Source organism: Coregonus lavaretus (genome assembly GCF_964263955.1).
Source record: "Coregonus lavaretus genome assembly, chromosome: 24".
NCBI lineage: Eukaryota > Metazoa > Chordata > Actinopteri > Salmoniformes > Salmonidae > Coregonus > Coregonus lavaretus.
This window is the reverse complement of record NC_140011.1, coordinates 20,207,078-20,230,134: the sequence shown is the minus strand read 5'-3', so window position 1 is coordinate 20,230,134 and position 23,057 is coordinate 20,207,078. Positions and strand designations below refer to the sequence as shown.

Below are 23,057 nucleotides of genomic sequence, written 5' to 3'. Positions count from 1 at the left end.
ACTTTTTTTTCCTTTTTTTATGGAAGAACTCTTTCCCCCAAGATAATTCTTGTAGCAGAGGTAACTTCATTGTTCTGTTGGTGCAAATATTCCATTCAAACTCTACATGAACTGTGTTTGCATAGCACATTCAATTTGAATAAATATCCATTCAAAAGGGTGGTCTTTATCAAATCATTTTCCAATAATATTAATAAATATTGCATTTTCTCTGACAAATTGTACAAACTCTAAAGCTATTTTGTTGAGGAATCCTACACAAAGGCTGGAAAGCATATAACCACCTACAAATAATGTCTTTCATATTGCAATTACCCTGACAACTGGTACAAAGTGAAATCTGAAGCTATTTTGTGGAGGAGCCATACAAATATATAAAAGTGAAAGGAAATGAAACAGTATTAAACTGCATTTAAACAGTTAGAGATGTGTAAACAATAATCTGTAGAAATATACCATTTTTACATTTATAACCATACACAACTATTTTCACCATCCCATATTAATGAGGTCTGGTCATTAATTTGGTAATTTGGTCATGTGTGTAATTTGGTCATGTGTGTTACATAATGTGTGTGACATACTGGAATGACAGTGTCCGCACACCCATTATTCTGTGTATACTCTACTTATACAGTTTAACCACTTAAACAGGTTCAGAAAACACAAATGCACACACACACACCCACAACCCATGTGGAGTCTCACTGTGGCTCGCCCAGGGGCCTGACTACAGGCCATGGCATGTCAGGTAAGGGCCCCTGAGGCTCCCCAGCTTCCCCAGCCTGACTGGGCCAGTTAAAGTCCACTTCGTTCCTCTTCAGGGCAGCCAGGTGCTTAATGTCCAGCGTGGTGAAGGTGGTGAACTGGACCTGGTTTCTCTTGCTGGTGGGGGAGTGGAGGGGATTGCTGCAGGTGGGCTTGGCTAGGAGGGTGGCTGAACGCTGGGCAATGGGGTCCAGGGTGGGGACCTGCTGGGAGCTGGTCCTCCTGCCCAGGGTGGCTGTCCTCTCTGGGATAGCACTGATACTCAGACTGCTCTCCAGGGCCCGGTGGCTATCTGTGGAGCATTGTCTCTGCAGGCTGCGGTGGGATTCCGTAGAGCGGTGGTTCTCCCGTTTGAGGATGGAGACCTGGGGACCTGTGGTGGTCCCCAGTGACACCCAGTCATTCCTCTGCTCCTTAGGGCTTTTGGGATCTGGGTTGCCCTGGACGGGGGTCTTGTGGCCCCGGAAGCAGAGGTTATAGGAGGTGCAGTTTAGCAGGAAGGCCAGGATGGCCACCACGGAGACTCCCACCAGGGCGACGATACCGATCTCCAGGTCTGACATGGATCTAAATGTCCTCACCAGGTCACTTTCCACCACCTGCGGTGGCTTGGACTGCTTGGGCTGCTCTTTCTGGGGTGGTGCCTCTGCTTTTGGCGTCTCTTTCTTCTGGTTGGGGTTTTCCACCAGGTTCCCCCAGTCTCTCCTCAGCCCCTGTCCTCTTCCCAGGGTTCTATCCCTGCCAGGTCTGCCAGTCACCAGAGGTTTGTCCGTGCCAAGTTTGCCCATGGTGGTGGTACTACTGTCAGTGTTGGTAGTGGTGCTGCTGATGGTAGAGATGCCACCTCCAGTCACTTCCTGAGCCCTGCTAGGTGATGTGGTGACATCAGTCATGGTGGTCTCCTGGAGGTCTGGCACAGTGCTCCTGAATGAGCGTCTGTCTTCGTCCCCCTCAGTTAGAACCCGTGGTGAGGTCACAACACGCTCAGGCTCCCATTGTGATGTCATGACTGGTTTGGGCTCCCGTGGTGATGTCACAACAGGCTTTCCCCCTGACTCTGAACCATCATTGCCAGAGTCAGCAACACCCCCACCAGTGCCCCCTCCATCCGGCCTGCTGCCCATCTGGAAAGTGACCCTGAGAAGCCCGTTGCCCACCACCAGCTTGCTCTTTCTCTTGGACTTCTGGCACTCCTCACAGATCCTCAGCTCAGCCTTCACCAGCGCCCCCTGACCCTCGCCCTCCGCCACCACAAACACTGACTGGGGGGTCCGGCGCACAGTCGCCACTCTCTCATCCCATGAAGTCACAGTCAGGGAGTAGACGCTGCGGTCAAAGAGGTCCAGAGGGGTCACTGAGCCGTCACTGAACTGGACCCAGCAGCTGACCAGGGCCTCCTAAAGAGAGACAACACAGAGACTGGATCAGGACAGGACAAGGGAAATTCTAAAGTAGTACACAATGCAATCATGAAATCAATATTCTCCCCAGGTTTTGTTCATCAATTTATTTCCAAATATTCCCTCTCATAAATAGATAATGTGATAATGCATAATAGTAGGTGGTAAAGCAGGAGCTGATCTGATTCTGTATCTTTCCAAATGATCCTCAAGCAACCCAATGGTTCACAATTCTACAGTTATTTAATTTCCTGCTTCAGTGTTTTGTCAGTTTGGTTGCCATTTTAGATAATCCCTCCTTTTGACGGTATCTAAGAACTGCCTCTGTTAATCTCTTTATAATTAGCTCGGAGGCTATTGTACCACACAACACAGTCCTATCAAATCATGGTGTGAAACTAAATTTAACCACAGGGGATCAATATCAATATACAGTAGATGCATAATAAACACCGTTAACAATAGCCACCAGAGGGAGCAATGTAGATAATTTCCCCCACCACAAGTTCAGTCCAGTTACCATTGAACCAGAGAGCTGTTAGCTGATAAGAATGATTAGAGAAAGATGCCTGGCCCATATTCTGAGGGGAAATACATTATGCATAGCCCAGAATCTTACATTAACACAGCCAATCACAGAAACAAATGGGCATGTGTGCTAGCTCCGTTCTAATAGGTTGAGTACTGACTGGGTCAAGCTAGCAGTTCGCCAGGCCCCAAGGCAGCACAGGGCTGTCATAATGCTGGCTATGGAGTATGGACTACTGCCTAATGGTTTCCCCGCTCACAGTTTGGGAAGTGTTTTTGAATGGGCATGCTGCCCAGCTAATGTGTGAGCTGTTAAACTGTGTGCGTGCTCCCTGCCTGACGCACAGCATGGCCACTGTACCACAGGCCTGAGCTGTGGACGCCATTAACTCACACACACAGAAATCACAGGGACAAACCATATGCTGCTAGACCACCAGGTTACTGTTATTCACTGTGAAATTGATCATTTTCTTGCCTAATATCTGTGAAGGGCTTTGAGGGTACAGTTTTTCTAGTATTGCTAGTCATCTAGTAGTCCCCCAGCTTCTGAATGGCACATTGTGTTGGGGCTTGTTCTTTGGAACAAGTACTATATTGGAAGTACTATATTTTGCATAATAGGTTTAATACAGGTTTGATGTTACAGCTAGTTACCTGTTTGGGTTTCTGCATGACTTCCTGTGTGGTTGTCGTGGCGACGATGGCCCTGTTGCTCCCTGGGCTGAGCTGGAGGGACAGAGAGAGGCCAGAGACCAGCTGCACTCCCAGCTCTGTCACGCTCACTTTGTCATCCAGAACCCTGACCATCCGCTCAGCCAGGATCGAGTCAGACAGAGGAGACATCACCTGCAACATCATACACACACATTAGTGTACACACAGACACATACAGTGCCTTCAGAAAGTATTCACACCCCTTGACTTTTTCCACATTTTGTTGCGTTACAAAGTGGGATTAAATTAGGCCACTGAGGAAAATTCAATGTCGTCTTGGTAAGCAACGGCAGTGTATATTCGGCCTTGTGTTTTAGGTTATTGTCCTGCTGAAAGGTGAATTTGTCTCCCAGTGTCTGTTCGAAAGCAGACTGAACCAGATTTTCCTCTAGGATTTTGCATGTGCTTAGCCCTATTCCGTATTTATTTTTTTCATCCTAAAAAACTCCCTAGTCCTTGCATACCCATAACATCATGCAGCCACCACCCTGCTTGAAAATATGAAGAGTGGTACTCAGTGACGTGTTGTATTTCCTCCAAACATAACACTTTGTATTCAGGACATAAAGTTGCCACATTTTTTGCAGTTTTACTTTAGTGCCTTATTGCAAACAGGATGCATGTTTTGGAATATTTGTATTCTGTACAGGCTTCCTTCTTTTCACTCTGTCATTTAGGTTAGTATTGTGGAGTAACTACAATGTTGTTGATCCATCCTCAGTTTTCTCCTATCACAGCCATTGGCCTCATGGTGAAATCCCTGAGTGGTTTCCTTCCTCTCTGGCAACTGAGTTAGGAAGGACGTCTCTGTTTTTGTAGTGACTGGTTGTACTGATACACCATCCAAAGTTTAATTAATAACTTCACCATTGAGGGACCTTACAGATAATTGTATGTGTTCGGTACAGAGATGAGGTAGTCATTCAAAATTAATGTTAAACACTATTATTGTCCATGCAACTTATTATGTGACTTGTAAGCACATTTTTACTCCTGAACTTATTTAGGCTTGCCATAACAAAGGGTTTGAATACTTATTGACTCAAGACATTTCAGCTTTACATTTTTAATAAAATGTGTAATAATTTCTAAAAACATAATTCCACTCTGACATTATGGGTTACTGTGTGTAGGCCAGTGACACAAAATCTCAATTTAATCCATTTTAAATGCAGGCTGTAACACAACAGAATGTGGAAAAAGTCAAGGGTGTGAATACCTTCTGAAGGAACTGTATGTATACATGAGCACACATGCACACACGCACACACACATACATACAAACACACACACACACACATTACCTGTAGAGTCGTGGTCCCTGCAGCACGTCCCTGCAGTACAGTCCCAGCCTGTAGTCTGGCTATAGCTGGGTCTCTCACCCTGAAAGTGTAACGCACCAGCCTGGTGACATCCACCTGCCAGTCTGTCCCCAGGAAACTCTCCAGAGACCCACCCACTTTCCCTGCCATGGGGTCTGGAGCTGGGTCCGACGGCTCGGCCACAAAGGGTGTGAGCACCCTGACCACAGTGTGTTGGTACTGTAGCATGCAGCCCCTGCCCTTCCTCATCTCCTCCTCTTCCTCACTGTCCCAGCTGGTCCTGAGACACACACACAGAGACTCAGGGGATGTATGGCTATGACCAGAGTAATGGAAGACTAAACATTTGATAAATTGTGTAAACCGGGTAGTTTGGATACTGGACGCTAATTGGCTAAACCTAACCACCCACCCGTGTGTTTATGAGACGATATTGGCCATACACCACAACCCCTCGGGCCTTATTACTTAAGTATACTCAAACCAAGAACTGACAGATGTATGCAAAATGGGCTTGGGTAGCTGGCTCTGACACCACCCATAACCATGTCTTCACTGTCTTCACTAGCAATTTCAACATGTCCCTGACTGAGTCTGTAATACCAACATGTTTCAAGCAGACCACCATAGTAAAGTGCCCAAGAACACTAATATAACCTGCCTAAATGACTACCGACCCATAGCACTCACGTCTGCAGCCATGAAGTGCTTTGAAAGGCTGGTCATGGCTCACATCAACACAATTATCCCAGAAACCCTAGACCCACTCCAATTTCCATACCGCCCCAACAGATCCACAGATGATGCAATCTCTATTGCGCTCCACACTGCCCTTTCCCACCTGGACAAGAGGAACACCTATGTGACAATGCTATTCATTGACTACAGCTCAGTGTTCAACACCATAGTGCACTCAAAGCTCATCACTAAGCTAAGGACCCTGGGACTAAACACCTCCCTCTGCAACTGGATCCTGGACTTCCTGACGGGCCACGCCCAGGTGGTAAAGGTAGGTAACAACACATTTGCCACGCTGATCCTCAACACGGGGGCCCCTCAGGGGTGCGTGCTCAGTCCCCTCCTGTACTCCCTGTTCACCTATGACTGCATGGCCAGGCACGACTCCAACACCATCATTAAGTTTGCCGACGACACAACAGTGGTAGGCCTGATCACCGACAACGATGAGACAGCCTATAGGGAGGAGGTCAGAGACCTGGCCGTGTGGTGCCAGGATAACAACCTCTCCCTCAACGTGATCAAGACAAAGGAGATGATTGTGGACTACAGGAAGAAAAAGAGGACTGAGTACGCCCAATTCTCATCCACGGGGCTGTAGTGGAACAGGTTGGGAGATTCAAGTTCCTTGGTGTCCACATCACCAACAAACTATCATGGTCCAAACACACCAAGACAGTCGTGAAGAGGGCACGACAAAGTCTATTCCCCCTCAGGAGACTGGAAAGATTTGGGATGGGTCCCCAGATCCTATATCCTATACAGCTGCACCATCGAGAGCATCTTGATTGGTTGCATCACCGCCTGGTATGGCAACTCTTCGGCCTCCGACCGCAAGGCACTACAGAGGATAGTGTGTATGGCCCGTACATCACTGGGGCCAAGCTTCCTGCCATCCAGGACCTCTATAACAGGCGGTGTCAGAGAAAGGCCCTAAAAATTGTCAAAGACTCCAGCCACCCTAGTCATAGACTGCTCTCTCTGCTACCGCACGGCAAAAAGTCTAGGTCCAAAAGGCTTCTTAACAGCTTCTACCCCAAGCCATAAGACTCCTGAACAGCTAACCATGGCTACCCAGACTATTTGCATTGACCCCCCCACCCCACCCCACCCCACCCCCTCTTTTACGCTGCTGCTACTCTGTTTATTATCTATGCATAGTCACTTTAACTCTACCCACGTACATATTACCTCAATTACTTCGACTTACCGGTGCCCCAGGACATTGACTGTGTACCGGTACCCTCTGTATATAGCCTCGGTACTGTTATTTAATTTTACTGCTGCTATTTACTTATTTTTTACTTATCTATTCTTTACTTAACACTTTATTTTCTTAAAACTGCATTGTTGGTTAAGGGCTTGTAAGTAAGCATTTCACTGTAAGGTCTACACGTGTTGTATTCGGCGCATGTGGAAAATACAATTTGATTTGATTTGATTTGTTAAGATACCTCCAGAGAAAAACAACAACAACACCCTACACAACCATCCATCCACGTCATTGTATTGAGGCAGCGGTACGACACTCAGTACTGAGAGAGACCCTCCTGACATGTTTCCTGAGAGCAAGTCTTTACAGTCCATTCTACAGGGCATAACACACTTATGTAACTAACAGTGATGTGATTATAGATTATTATTATAGAGTCTCTCTGTAATATGCATTAGGCAAGGCTGGTAAGCTGGGGGATTTCCATTCCATACTTGCATTTATGAATTCATCTATCTGTCTGAACAGCACAGCTCTAGTTTATGAGGCTGGTAAACAAACACTATTTTGTGGTTTAGGGCTTTAGGATTCTGGGTATAGCTCTGTGAAATCCTACTTACATTTAATGTTCTTTGATTTCATCCTTTGTCACTATGCAGTGGGCCACTACTAGTAGCTCTTTTGATGATTTGTTATGAAGTTTGTGCAACTCACAATTGATCAAATCCTTCTTTAAAATGTAATGAATGTCAAACTCCAGCCTTGCTGCAGCAGGTCTTGGCATCAGCTCTCCCAATTTGTACTATGGCTTTAAAATAGCATTGACCAAGACGAAGGCTCTGTCAACATCGGTATGTGGAGAGTTGTTATTGTAAACAAAACCATACCTCTTGTTGCCAGCGGCCACCGGGACCCTCCAGCCCTTGATCTGGCTGAGCTCTGGGTCAGCCACGTCGATGAGCAGGGGGAGGCGTGGCATCCACACACTCATCTCCAGCTGGGCACTGAGGTAGCTGTAGGTGAAGTTGAGCACCATCCTCATCCTCCCTCTCGTCTCCTTCCCATTCACAAACACATAGTCACAACGATCCGACACCTGTGGAGTTATTTAAGTGGTTAGCAAGCTGAAGTCTACAAGACCATGCTATCTATCAAATATGAGGTCCCTGTGTCCATAGTCACATAGGCTTATCCATTTATGTGCTGAGAGAGAGAAGAGAGAAAGAGCATAATGTGGAACCATCAAATAAAATAAAATAAAACTGTATTTGTCACTTACAAGCCCTTAACCAACAATGCAGTTTTAAGAAAAATAAGTGTTAAGAAAGTATTTACTAAAATAAACTGAAGTTAACAATAAGTTAAACAATTTTTGGAGAAAAAAAAATATTAGAAAAAAATAAAATAATTAAAGAGCAACAATAAAATAACAGTAACGAGGCTATATACAGTAGGGAAAAAAAGTATTTAGTCAGCCACCAATTGTGCAAGTTCTCCCACTTAAAAAGATGAGAGAGGCCTGTAATTTTCATCATAGGTACATGTCAACTATGACAGACAAAATGAGAAAAAAATATCCAGAAAATCACATTGTAGGATTTTTTATGAATTTATTTGCAAATTATGGTGGAAAATAAGTATTTGGTCAATAACAAAAGTTTCTCAATACTTTGTTATATACCCTTTGTTGGCAATGACACAGGTCAAACGTTTTCTGTAAGTCTTCACAAGGTTTTCACACACTGTTGCTGGTATTTTGGCCCATTCCTCCATGCAGATCTCCTCAAGAGCAGTGATGTTTTGGGGCTGTCGCTGGGCAACACAGACTTTCAACTCCCTCCAAAGATTTTCTATGGGGTTGAGATCTGGAGACTGGCTAGGCCACTCCAGGACCTTGAAATGCTTCTTACGAAGCCACTCCTTCGTTGCCCGGGCGGTGTGTTTGGGATCATTGTCATAATGAAAGACCCAGCCACGTTTCATCTTCAATATCCTTTCTGATGGAAGGAGGTTTTCACTCAAAATCTCACGATACATGGCCCCATTCATTCTTTCCTTTACACGGATCAGTCGTCCTGGTCCCTTTGCAGAAAAACAGCCCCAAAGCATGATGTTTCCACCCCCATGCTTCACAGTAGGTATGGTGTTCTTTGGATGCAACTCAGCATTCTTTGTCTTCCAAACACGACGAGTTGAGTTTTTACCAAAAAGTTATATTTTGGTTTCATCTGACCATATGACATTCTCCCAATCCTCTTCTGGATCATCCAAATGCACTCTAGCAAACTTCAGACGGGCCTGGACATGTACTGGCTTAAGCAGGGGGACACGTCTGGCACTGCAGGATTTGAGTCCCTGGCGGCGTAGTGTGTTACTGATGGTAGGCTTTGTTACTTTGGTCCCAGCTCTCTGCAGGTCATTCACTAGGTCCCCCCGTGTGGTTCTGGGATTTTTGCTCACCGTTCTTGTGATCATTTTGACCCCACGGGGTGAGATCTTGCGTGGAGCCCCAGATCGAGGGAGATTATCAGTGGTATTTTATGTCTTCCATTTCCTAATAATTGCTCCCACAGTTGATTTATTCAAACCAAGCTGCTTACCTATTGCAGATTCAGTCTTCCCAGCCTGGTGCAGGTCTACAATTTTGTTTCTGGTGTCCTTTGACAGCTCTTTGGTCTTGGCCATAGTGGAGTTTGGAGTGTGACTGTTTGAGGTTGTGGACAGGTGTCTTATATACTGATAACAAGTTCAAACAGGTGCCATTAATAAAGGAAACGAATGGAGGACAGAGGAGCCTCTTAAAGAAGAAGTTACAGGTCTGTGAGAGCCAGAAATCTTGCTTGTTTGTAGGTGACCAAATACTTATTTTCCACCATAATTTGCAAATCAATTCATTAAAAATCCAACAATGTGATTTTCTGGATTTCTTTTCCTCAATTTGTCTGTCATAGTTGACGTGTACCTATGATGAAAATTACAGGCCTCTCTCATCTTTTTAAGTGGGAGAACTTGTACAATTGGTGGCTGACTAAATACTTTTTCCCCCCCACTGTATATCCATCATGCCCTGCCTTTCAAATGTTTTTGAAAGCCAAGTTAACAAACAGATCACCGACTATTTCGAATCCCACCGCACCTTCTCCGCTATGCAATCCGGTTTCCGAGCTGGTCATGGGTGCACCTCAGCCACGCTCAAGGTCCTAAACGATATTATAACCGCGATCGATAATAGACAGTACTGTGCAGCCGTCTTCATCGACCTGGCCAAGGCTTTCGACTCTGTCAACCACTGCATTCTTATTGGCAGACTAAATAGCCTTTGTTTCTCAAATGACTGCCTCGCCTGGTTCACCAACTACTTCTCAGATAGAGTTCAATGTGTCAAATCGGAGGGCCTGTTGTCTGGACCTATGGCAGTCTCTATGGGGGTGCCACAGGGTTCAATTCTTGGGCAGACTCTTTTCTCTGTGTATATCAATGATGTCACTCTTGCTGCTGGTCACTCTCAGATCCACCTCTATGCAGACGACACCATTTTGTATACATCTGGCCCTTCATTGGACATTGTGTTAACAAACCTCCAAACGAGCTTCAATGCCATACAACACTCCTTCAGTAGCCTCCAACTGCTCTTAAACACTAGTAAAACTAAATGCATGCTCTTCAATCGAACGCTGCTGGCACCCGCCCACCCGACTAGAATCACTACTCTCGACGGGTCTGACCTAGAGTATGTGGACAACTACAAATACCTACGTGTCTGGTTAGACTGTAAACTCTCCTTCCAGACTCACATTAAGAATCTCCAATCCAAAGTTAAATCTAGAATCGGCTTCCTATTTCGCAACAAAGCCTCCTTCACTCATGCTGCCAAACATGCCCTCGTAAAACTGACTATCCTACCGATCCTTGACTTCGGCGATGTCATTTACACAATAGCTTCCAACACTCTACTCAGCAAATTGGATGTAGTCTATCATAGTGCCATCCGTTTTGTCACCAAAGCCCCATATACTACCCACCACTGTGACCTGTACGCTCTTGTTGGCTGGTCCTCACTACATATTCGTCGGCAAACCCACTGGCTCCAGGCCATCTATAAATCACTGCTAGGCAAATCCCCGCCTTATCTTAGCTCATTGGTCACCATAGCAACACCCACCCGTAGTATGCGCTCCAGCAGGTATATCTCACTGGTCATCCCCAAAGCCAACACCTCCTTTGGCCGCCATTTCCTTCCAGTTCTCTGCTGCCAATGACTGGAAGGAATTGCAAAAATCTCTGAAGCTGGAGACTCTTATCTCCCTCACTAACTTTAAGCATCAGTTGTCAGAGCACCTTACCGATCACTGCACCTGTAAACAGCCCATCTGAAATTAGCCCACCCAACTACCTCATCCCCATATTGTTATTTATTTTGCTAATTTGCACCCCAGTATCTCTATTTGCACATCATCTCTTGCACTTATATCTTTCCAGTGTTAATACTAATTGTAATTATTTTGCACTATAGCCTATTTATTGCCTTACCTCCATAACTTGCTACATTTGCACACACTGTATATATATTTTCTGTTGTATTTTTGACTTTATGTTTTGTTTTACCCCATATGTAACTCTGTGTTGTTGTTTTTAATCGCACTGCTTTGCTTTGTCTTGGCCAGGTCGCAATTGTAAGTGAGAACTTGTTCTCAACTGGCTTGCCTGATTAAAAAAAGGTGAAATAAAATTTAAAAAACAATCTCAAACCAGTCATACCACAGATTCTCAATTGGATTGAGGTCTGGGCTTTTACTAGGCCATTCCACGACATTTAAATGTTTCCCCTTAAACCACCCGAGTGTTGCTTTAGCAGTATGCTTAGGGTCATTGTCCTGCTGGAAGGTGAACCTCCGTCCCAGTCTCAAATCTCTGGAAGACTGAAACAGGTTTCCCTCAAGAATTTCCATGTATTTAGCGCCATCCATCATTCAATGAAAAACATCCCCACAGCATGATGCTGCCACCACCATGCTTCACTGTGGTGATGGTGTTCTCAGGGTGATGAGAGGTGTTGGGTTTGCGCCAGACATAGCATTTTCCTTGATGGCCAAAAAGCTCAATTTTAGTGTCATCTGACCAGAGTGCCTTCTTCCATATGTTTGGGGAGTCTCCCACATGGCATTTGGCGAACACCAAACGTGTTTGCTTATTTTTTTCTTTAAGCCATGGCTTTTTTTCTGGCCACTCTTCCGTAAAGCCCAGCTCTGTGGAGTATATGGCTTAAAGTGGTCCTATGGACAGATACTCCAATCTCAATGCAAATAGTCCGGGTAGCCATTTGATTAGCTGTTCAGGAGTCTTATGGCTTGGGGGTAGAAGCAGTTAAGAAGCATTTTGGACCTAGACTTGGCGCTCTGGTACCGCTTGCCATGCAGTAGCAGAGAGAACAGTCTATGACTAGGGTGGCATCATACTGTATCTGTGTTTATGTGTATAGAAATGTATCCATGCTCGGGGATCATCCTTTACCCTGACCCAGTGAGATGCTTTACTCTAAGAGGGGTCTCTGATCTGGAAGAGAGAGTGATATGAAAGAAACTGGATAAAGATCCACATTCTTCATGAGTCAGAAATACAAACCTACATTCCGGGGCTAACCTTGAAAAGACCTGCCCGGGTGAGTAACCTCAATGGAAAATGTTAGGCTATAATATAATTTCCTTGCTTGCTCTCTATCTATCTATTTCTCAATTTCGTCTCTCTCTCTCTCTCTCTCTCGCTCTCAAAGTCCCATTGCCTTGGCTCCACGAGATCCTCTTTTATACAACCTCTGCTCTAGTAATACTGATCACATGAAATCCACATGCAAGCTTTTTAGTATGGTTGTAGTATGGTCTCTGAATTATTCTGAATGTGATAGTCATAAGGAGGGTTGTTTTGTTATCTTGCAACATACGGAAACAGTGAACATTGAAACAGGGATTCCAATGCTGTACCTTCAGCACGTTTTCGTCAGTGGACTTGCAGTTGGTGTAGTTGGTGACATCAGTGACAGAGCCGTCAGCCTCCACAGCCAGAGTCCTGACTGGGACAGACACCTTCTTAGCAGTCAGAACAGCTGTGTTCAGCACGTCACTGTCCTACAGGGGGGCCAGACAGGACAGAGTGACCGTGTGAGGCAGGCAGATTATCACACAAATGCATTTTTAAAAATTGCATTTACATACACATGCACGCACGCATGCACACACACAATCACATGCACACGCACTTCCTTGTACTGTTTATTGTGTTTAACTGCTAAGTGTAACTTCTCAACATGAATAGACAAGTCAACGTTGATCTACGGCTGATAAAATCTCTCTAATAGCTCCATAACCTCTTTTCGAACATTGATTCAAAACAGTTTTCTGGCCGTGATACTCTCTAATAAAATGTCTTCCTAATCTAGGAGGTGTAGGGGTGGATACAGTGGCTGATGACTGTATGCCCTGGCCTGGTGTAGATTTAACTGCAGCACCAGACAGATGTTGCGGGGCAGCCTGTCAGCCGTTCTAAACTCAGCAGCACAGCACAAAAGCTGTTGACCGCGATTCAAAAAGGGCAAGTTCTGCCTCTGAAAGTTACCCAAACCTAAATTACTATTGGTACAAACCTACTGTACTGAAGTAATCCATATGGGATTTGTAGCACAAACACTGCTGTGAATGTGTCAAGTACTGACAAACATGTAACGGAAGTGTGCTTGATTCCGGTCAGATGGTATTAACGTCTTCTGACAATCCAGATCTGTACTTTGTACGTACTTAGGCAGACATTTTATAAAGCAATACGCATTGTGGCTTCATTACAAAGTTGGTTCATTCCTACCTATGGGAGCCGTTTGATCCTCTCAATGAATGTCAACTTCATTAACACTGACTGAGGGAGAGTGTGACCTGGGCCAGAACAGCCCTGATGTTATCAAAGCTAGAGGCCAAGAGAGCTGGCACTCAGCCGTACAACAATTAACACATTGACACCCTCCTGACATCCCCTCTCCAGGGCTCTCCCAATCATTTACACACACGCTTTATTGTTCCTTTATAGCATCCATAAAACATCAAACCCGATGAGAGAACAACAGAAGTAAATTGATGGAACACCCAGCCTACACTTAATTGCACATCCAGGGGAGTTTAATTCAACTCACAGTCAAGCTACGGGGAGAATACAGTGGTGGTGTTACTGTTAATGCAACTAAAGCTGTGCCATACAAACCGGCATACACAAACATGTGCACGCACACGGGTGCATTCACGTATACTAAGAAAATGCCACACGTGCACACACATAAAATGCCACACATGCACGCACACGAGCACACGTGCATGCACGCACACACACACACACACATACTCACACACACTCCTTACCATGACCAGTGGTGCCAGGCCCACGTACTCCCTCTGAGTGGTATAGATCCTCATGACGCCGACATCCTTGATGTTTCCTGTCTCAAAACGCCATGTGATCATCTGGCTCTCTGATTGTTGATCAGTCAACTCCTTGGTCTCAAAGTCAAGCTGCAATACCTCCAACAGACCCCTGACAATCCTGAAATAGAGTTACATTCACATCCTGCATCCTAATGATTTTCACAAAAGCATTCAATTCAATGTTTTACAGCTCATGAATGGACATGAATGCTGCAATCAACAAGATCCAACATGCACATTCAAATCAAGTTAAATGTTATCTGTTACATGCAGGTGTTGACCTTACAGTGAAATGCTTACTTACAAGTCCCCCAACAATGCAGTTTTAAGAAAAAAAAGTGTTGAGTAAGAAATGGATTAGTAAAAAATTAAAAATAAAAAGCAAATAATTAAAGAGCAGCAGTAAAATAACTGTAGCGAGGCTATATACAGGGGGTACCAGTACAGAGTCAATGTGCGGGGACACAGGTTAGTCGAGGTAATTGAGGTAATATGTTAATGTAGATAGAGTTAAAGTGACTATGCATAGATTATAAACAGAAAGTGGTAGCAGCGTAAATGGGGGGTGGTTGGGGTGGGGGGGACAATGCAAATAGTCCAGGTAGCCATTTGATTAGATGTTCAGGAGTCTTATGGCTTGGGGGTAGAAGCTGTTAAGAAGCCTTTTGGACCTAGACTTGGCGCTCCGGTACCGCTTACCGTGCGGTAGCAGAAAGAACAGTCTATGACTAGGGTGGCTGAACTCTTTGACAATTTTTAGGGCCTTCCTCTGACACCGCCTGGTATAGAGGTCCTGGATGGCAGGAAGCTTGGCCCCAGTGATGTACTGGGCCATACGCACTACCCTCTGTAGTGCCTTGCGGTCGGAGGCCGAGCAGTTGCCATACCAGGCGGTGATGCAACCATTCAGGATGCTCTCGATGGTGCAGCTGTAGAACTTTTTGAGGATCTGAGGATCCATGCCAAATGTTTTCAGTCTCCTGAGGGGGAATAGGCTTTGTCGTGCCCTCTGCACGACTGTCTTGGTGTGTTTGGACCATGATAGTTTGTTGGTGATGTGGACACCAAGGAACTTGAAGCTTTCAACCTGTTCCACTAAAGCCCCGTCGATGAGAATGGGGGCGTGCTCAGTCCTCTTTTTTTTTCCTGTAGTCCAAAATCATCTCCTTTGTCTTGATCACGTTGAGGGGAAGGTTGTTATCCTGGCACCACACGGCCAGGTCTCTGACCTCCTCCCTATAGGCTGTCTCATCGTTTTCGGTGATCAGGCCTACCACTGTTGTGTCGTCGGCAAACTTAATGATGGTGTTGGAGTCGTGCCTGGCCATGCAGTCATGGGTGAACAGGGAGTACAGGAGGGGACTGAGCCCGCACCCCTGAGGGGCCCCCGTGTTGAGGATCAGCGTGGCAAATGTGTTGTTACCTACCCTTACCAACTTGGGGCGGCCCGTCAGGAAGTCCAGGATCCAGTTGCAGAGGGAGGTGTATAGTCCCAGGGTCCTTAGCTTAGTGATGAGCTTTGAGGGCACTATGTTGTTGAACGCTGAGCTGTAGTCAATGAATAGCATTCTCACGTAGTTGTTCCTTTTATCCAGGTGGGAAAGGGCAGTGTGGAGTGCAATAGAGATTGCATCATCTGTGGATCTGTTGGGGCGGTATGCAAATTGGAGTGTGTCTAGGGTTTCTGGGATAATGGTGTTGATGAGAGCACTTCATGGCTACAGACGTGAGTGATACGGGTCTGTAGTCATTTAGGCAGGTTACCTTAGTGTTCTTGGGCACAGGGACTATGGTGGTCTGCTTAAAACATGTTGGTATTACAGACTCAGTCAGGGACAGGTTGAAAATGTCAGTGAAGTACACGTCCTGGTAATCCGTCTGGCCCTGCGGCCTTGTGAATATTGACCTGTTTAAAGATCTTACTCACAGTCGTCCGGAACAGCTGATGCTCTCATGCATGCTTCAGTGTTGCTTGCGTCGAAGCGAGCATAGAAGTAATTTAGCTCGTCTAGTAGGCTTGTGTCACTGGGCAGCTTGTGGCTATGCTTCCCTTTGTAGTCTGTAATAGTTTGCAAGCCCTGCCACATCCGACGCGCGTCGGAGCCGGTGTAGTACGATTCAATCTTAGTCCTGTATTGACGCTTTGCCTGTTTGATGGTTCATCGGAGGGCATAGTGGGATTTCTTATAAGCGTCCGGGTTAGAGTCCCGCTCCTTGAAAGCGGCAGCTCTTCCCTTTAGCTCAGTGCGGATGTTGTCTGTAATCCATGGCTTCTGGTTGGGGTAAGTATGTACGGTCACTGTGGGGACGACGTCATCGATGCACTTATTGATGAATCCAGTGACTGATGTGGTGTACTCCTCAATGCCTTCGGAAGAATCCCGGAACATATTCCAGTCTGTGCTAGCAAAACAGTCCTGTAGCTTAGCATCTGCTTCATCTGACCACTTCTTTATTGACCGAGTCACTGGTGCTTCCTGCTTTAGTTTTTGCTTGTATGCAGGAATCAGGAGGATAGAATTATGATCAGATTTGCCAAATGGAGGGCGAGGGAGAGCTTTGTACGTGTCTCTGTGTGTGGAGTAAATGTGGTCTAGAGTTGTTTAAACTCTGGTAGCACATTTAACATGATGGTAGAAATTAGGTAAAACGAATGTAAGTTTCCCTGCATTAAAGTCCCCAGCCACTAGGAGCGCCACTTCTGGATGAGCGTTTTCCTGTTTGCTTATGGCCTTATACAGCTCACTGAGTGTGGTCTTAGTGCCGGCATCGGTTTGATGTGGTAAATAGACAGCTACGAGTAATATAGATGAAAACTCTCTTGGTAAATAGTGTGGTCTACAGCTTATCATGATACTCTACCTCAGGCGAGCAAAACCGCAATACTTTCTTAGTATTAGATTTCGTGCACCAACTGTTGTTTACAAATAAACACAGACCGCCACCCCTTGTCTTACCGGAGGCGGCTGTTCTATCTTGCCGATGCAGCGTAAACCCCGCCAGCTGTACGTTATCCATGTTGTCGTTCAGCCACGACTTGGTGAAATATACGTTTTCCCGTTTGTAGGATATTTGTGATCGTAGCTCGTCTATTTTCTTTTCCAATGATTGCACATTGGCTAATAGGAGTGATGGTAGAGGCAGATTACCCACTCGCCGTCACATCCTTACAAGGCATCCCGACCTACGTCCCCGATATTTCTGTCTCTTTCTCCTGTGAATGACGGGGATTTGGGCCTTGTCGGATGTCTGAAGGAAATCCTTTGCGTCCGACTCGTTAATGAAAAAATATTTGTCCATTACGAGGTGAGTAATCACTGTCCTGATTTCCAGAAGCTATTTTCGGTCATAAGAGATGATGGCAGATGTAAGTGTTGACAGTCATAGTTTGGGTATCATAGTTGTCCATTCAGCTATTTTATTTAGAATTTTAGGACCCCTATAGGTATAAAATAATACATTTTAAATTACTACTATAGCCCATAGACATGTATTGAATAACCCACTCATCAATGGCAAAATAGACATTCAAAAAATGTATCATAAGGAGTAAGGTTTTGAAGTGTCTGTCCTATCTAGGAAATATAAGAAATATATTTTAATTTGGACACATATTTAAGCCCTTTTTTTTGTTGGTACAAAACGACTTCCATACTTCACATACCAAGTTACCTTCAGACGAGTCCTGGAGAATACCATCATGTTCGTGAGAGTCTCATCTTTCCATAGAGTGACCATATTAGTTTGTAGGTTTTTGAGAGAAGACCGATTTTTGGGGGATGTCTCCTAGTCTACAATTTTGTACGTTTGCCCACTGACAAAGACATGATCAGTCTATCATTTTAATTGTAGGTTTATTGGAACAGTGAGAGACAGAATAACAACAACAAAATCCAGAACAACGCATGTCAAAAAAATTTATAAATTGATTTGCATTTTAATGAGGGAAATAAGTATTTGAAGATTTCTGGCTCCCAGGTGTCTTTTATACAGGTAACGAGCTGAGATTAGGAGCACACTCTTAAAGGGAGTGCTCCTAATCTCAGTTTGTTACCTGTATAAAAGACACCTGTCCACAGAAGCAATCAATCAATCAGATTCCAAAATCTCCACCATGGCCAAGACCAAAGAGCTCTCCAAGGAAGTCAGGGACAAGATTGTAGACCTACACAAGCCTTAATGGGCTACAAGACCATCACCAAGCAGCTTGGTGAGAAGGTGATAACAGATGGTGTGATTATTCGCAAATGGAAGAAACACAAAAGAACTGTCAATCTCCCTCGGCCTGGGGCTCCATGCAAGATCTCACCTCGTGGACTTGCAATGATCATGAGAACGGTGAGGAATCAGCCCAGAACTACACGGGAGGATCTTGTCAATGATCTCAAGGCAGCTGGGACCATAGTCACCAAGAAAACAATTGGTAACACACTATGCCGTGAAGGACTGAAATCCTGCAGCGCCCGCAAGGTCCCCCTGCTCAAGAAAGCACATATACAGGGCCGTCTGAAGTTTGCCAATGAACATCTGAATGATTCAGAGGAGAACTGGGTGAAAGTGTTGTGGTCAGATGAGACCAAAATCGAGCTCTTTGGCATCAACTCAACTCGCCGTGTTTGGAGGAGGAGGAATGCTGCCTATGACCCCAAGAACACCATCCCCACCGTCAAACATGGAGGTGGAAACATTATGCTTTGGGGGTGTTTTTCTGCAAAGGGGACAGGACAACTTCACCGCATCAAAGGGATGATGGACGGGGCCATGTACCGTCAAATCTTGGGTGAGAACCTCCTTCCCTCAGCCAGGGCATCGAATATGGGTCGTGGATGGATATTCCAGCATGACAATGATCCAAACACACAGCCAAATCAACAAAGGAGTGGCTCAAGAAGAAGCACATTAAGGTCCTGGAGTGGCCTAGCCAGTCTCCAGACCTTAATCCCATAGAAAATCTGTGGAGGGAGCTAATGGTTCGAGTTGCCAAACGTCAGCCTCGAAACCTTAATAACTTGGAGAAGATCTGCAAAGATGAGTGGAACAAAATCCTCCTGAGATGTGTGCAAACCTGGTGGCCAACTACAAGAAACGTCTGACCTCTGTGATTGCCAACAAGGGTTTTTCCACCAAGTACTAAGTCATGTTTTGCAGAGGGGTCAAATACTTATTTCCCTCATTAAAATGCAAATCAATTTATAACCTTTTTTACATGCGTTTTTCTGGATTGTTTTGTTGTTATTCTGTCTCTCACTGTTCAAATAAACCTACCATTAAAATTATAGACTGATCATGTCTTTGTCTGTGGGCAAACGTACAAAATCAGCTTTCCATCGCAGATGCTGAAGGCCGACATGGGCGGATGCGGTGGTTTGAGACGCAGCCCATCAAACCTCCCCTGATATCTCTATCTTAAACAGATGGATTTTGATGGGTGCACGGGTGCGTCAATCGACTCTCAAGGATTTTAAAACCAGACAGGGCCTTGACAGCCTCTCTACAGCTCAGATTGGTTGGTGGGTGCGTGGGAGGGAGGGGGGAGGGGGGGGGGGGACCTCTGTCCACCCGCCTGGGTGTTCACTGGTTATTCACAAGTTAATACCGCTGCTGGGACTTGGAATATCTGGGCCCCTAATCTTGCCCAGAACGCGCCAGCCAGTGCTTAAGCCCGGATAACGCACTGATGATTACTGATGATTACAGATAAGTGGGTCGGACGGGCGGCACGCTGAGCCGGGTTGGAGTGTGTGTGTGTGTGAGTGTTTGTCTGAGGGGGAGAGCAAGTGCTGGGAGGTTGCTGGGCAGAGGTTTGTTTTGCCATCTGGATCAGGTAGTGCTGTGATAGCAGCACACAATGTTCCATGTGGACAGCACATCATTGATGCTGTGACACATGATGCTGTGTGATGCTGTGTGATGCTGTCCTCTAAAGCCAACATGTCCAGTCCATCAATAAATACTGTAGATGTGCATCTGTTACCTGGCCCCTTACAATTTTTCATGTGTCCATGAGTAAAAACGAAGTGTCACCAACTTCTCAAAATGTTTTCAATCAAATACATACATGAATAATATAGCAACTCAAAACTATTGGCAGCAGTGACTTGTGTCCATCGCTTGGTTCATCGAACACAAATGCCTTTAATGACAAAATAACAGTTGACAAATGGACATGAGTTGTCACTAACAAGATGTGTCTGATATAAAGATGGGGGATTAGAAGATCACATAATGAAGAAATATTCTAAACCAGGGGTATTCAACTCTTACCCTACGAGGTCCTGAGCCTGCTGGTTTTCTGTTATACCTGAAAATGAATTGCACCCACCTGGTGTCCCAGGTCTAAATAAATAAGGCCCTGATTAGAGGGGAACAATGAAAAAATGCAGTGGAACGGGCTTTGAGGTCCAGAGTTGAGTTTGAGGGTTTTAAACTGTTCATATTAACCCAGTTGATCCCTCCCCAACTGTAGTAGACAGCAGGAATACTAATGTTCTTACTGATGTCATCATAATCTCAAAGAGTATTACAAACAACTGATTGGCATTGTCAACTTCTGTATGTTATTCCGTGTATTTACAGGGCTGGTTTCTTGGTCAAAGATTAGTCGTATAGTCTATTTCAATGAATATTCTTCATTGGGGAATGCTGTTTTGGTCAGCACTAGGCTTAATCTCTGTCCGGGAAACCGGTGCATATTGTGTAAGATTATAACTAGGGCCCAGAGTTTTTCCTGACCACATGGCCTCACCTGACCAGGGAAAACACCAGGCCCCATAACATATCTAATGTAAACCAGGGGAATTACTGCCTAAAGCAAATAACAGTGCCACATATTCTGTATCTGTTATAATAGTTCCCTAAAGAGGTATTTGAATAGTCCCTTTAGCCTATTTACAATGAGAGTGACTCATCACAATGTAACATAGATCTGCTTCATACAATAACAGGCTGTTGCACAGATGCCAGGACCACACCAACACGGCAACTGATGAAGTTAAATTGTTTTCCTCCTCAATCAAATCCTAGATTTGCAATCTCTTCCTTCTCAGAATCTGGAAATCTATAACAAACAACCTGTTTGTTTCGTCTACCCTTGTCTTTGGACAAGTGCTGTGCATCAACATTCTTACACTACTTATATCAGTAGTAACAGGACAGAGGAAGGCCATCTTAAAGATTTAAGAGAGCCTAAGTCAAGATGTTTGCAGAAAATGTAGGGCTATTAGAAACTTGGCAGTCACTCAAACGGTGTCACTATTGTAATGAATAAGATGTTCAGAACCATTTGAAGTTTCATTGTTTGGAATTCAGTAGAGGTTGGAAAGGAGCCTATCCCATTCTTGAACACACACCTTTTCCCGGTGTTGGTGGTCTTTCTCTGACACACGACAGAGATGGTGTTAGCGCCCCCTCTGCCAGACTCCAGGGCGATGTCCCATAAGGTTGAATCACTGGGCCTCGCTGTACTGAACGACATGCCCTTCCTCACGGTGGCTCTGGAACACACAATTACACAGTCACTGTAACACACACAGGTCAGTTGACATACACACATACTGTACAAACACAGGTTACTTGAGGTGATATCAACAGAACCTTCACGTATCTGTTTGAGTATTATTGACCCATGAGTATCTGCTGCAGGGGAGGCGAGGCTATCTAAGATCACCTGAGAACCTCAGATAATGATAGAAGCCTGAGATGCACTACATGACCAAAAGTATGTGGACACCTGCTCGTCGAACATCTCATTCCTTTATCATGGGTTTTTAATATGGAGTTGGTCCCCTCTTCGCTGCTGTAACAGCCTCCACTCTTCTGGGAAGGCTTTCCACTAGATGTTGGAACATTGCTGCGGGGACTTGCTTCCATTCAGCCACAAGAGCATTAGTGAGGTCGAGCACTGATGTTGGGCAACGCTTAGCATTGCACATGGTGATCTTAGGCTTGTGTGCAGGCTGCTTGGCCATGGAAACCCAATTCATGAAGCTCCTGATGAACAGTTATTGTGCTGATGTTGCTTCCAGAGGCAATTTGGAACTCGGTAGTGAGTGTTGCAACCGATGACAGACGATTTTAACGCGCTACACGCTTCAGCACTCGGCGGTTCCGTTCTGTGAGCTTGTGTGGCCTACCACTTCACGGCTGAGCCGTTGTTGCTCCTAGACGTTTTCACTTCACAATAATAGCACTTACAGTTGACCGGGGAAGCTCTAGAAGGGCAGAAATTTGACGAACTGACTTGTTGGAAGGTGGCATCCTATGATGGTGCAACGTTAAAAGTCACTCAGCTTTTCAGTACGGGCCATTCTACTGCCAATGTTTGTCTATGGAGATTGCACTGCTCTGTGCTCGATTTTATACACCTGTCAGTAACGGGTGTGGCTGAAATAGCCGATTCCACTAATTTGAAGGAGTGTCCACGTACTTTTGTATATATAGAGTACTTAGCACAAGGCTTAGCATCTAAAGCTGCCTTCAGGCAACCTCTCGCATATTCACATTAAAACATGCAGTGGTTGGTCAAAGTTCAATTTGAAAGAAGATCAACATGTTATTACCACTGTGTGGCTGGTTTCAGTGTGTGTGTGTGTGTGTGTGTGTGTGTCTGCGTGTGGGTGTGTATGTATGTGTGTGTATGCATGTGTGTGAGTGTGTGTAAATGTGCGTGTGTGTGCTTTCACGCATGTGTGTGTGTGTGTGTGTGTGTGTGTGTGTGTGTGTGTGTGTGTGTGTGTGTGTACGTGCATGTGTGTGTTCTCTATGCTCTTTGCTCTTGGTGTCTAACGAGGTGTGCTGACAGACAGTGGAGAAGTGATGTTTACCTTCCTGCCTGCAAACCGAGAATCAGCAGGCACATCTTATTCCCATCAGTGCTAGCTGCTTGCTGGGGAACCACTGATAATTGTGATGA

At 45.2% G+C, this 23,057-nt stretch overlaps 1 protein-coding gene across 1 annotated transcript in view; it reads right to left on the bottom strand.

Moving 5' to 3' along the window:
- Window positions 1-704: 704 nt before the first annotated feature.
- The window catches only part of LOC311099427 (transmembrane protein 132D-like), a gene marked incomplete at both ends in the record, with an annotated part of 44,812 nt that continues 22,459 nt past the window's right edge, over window positions 705-23,057 (bottom strand). Inside the window, 7 exons of the mRNA XM_084140115.1 lie at window positions 705-2,165; window positions 3,354-3,545; window positions 4,718-5,015; window positions 7,574-7,782; window positions 12,665-12,808; window positions 14,084-14,264; window positions 21,496-21,639. Coding sequence (XP_083996241.1) covers window positions 705-2,165; window positions 3,354-3,545; window positions 4,718-5,015; window positions 7,574-7,782; window positions 12,665-12,808; window positions 14,084-14,264; window positions 21,496-21,639 — 2,629 coding nt within the window. The remainder of the gene's footprint in view (window positions 2,166-3,353; window positions 3,546-4,717; window positions 5,016-7,573; window positions 7,783-12,664; window positions 12,809-14,083; window positions 14,265-21,495; window positions 21,640-23,057) is intronic.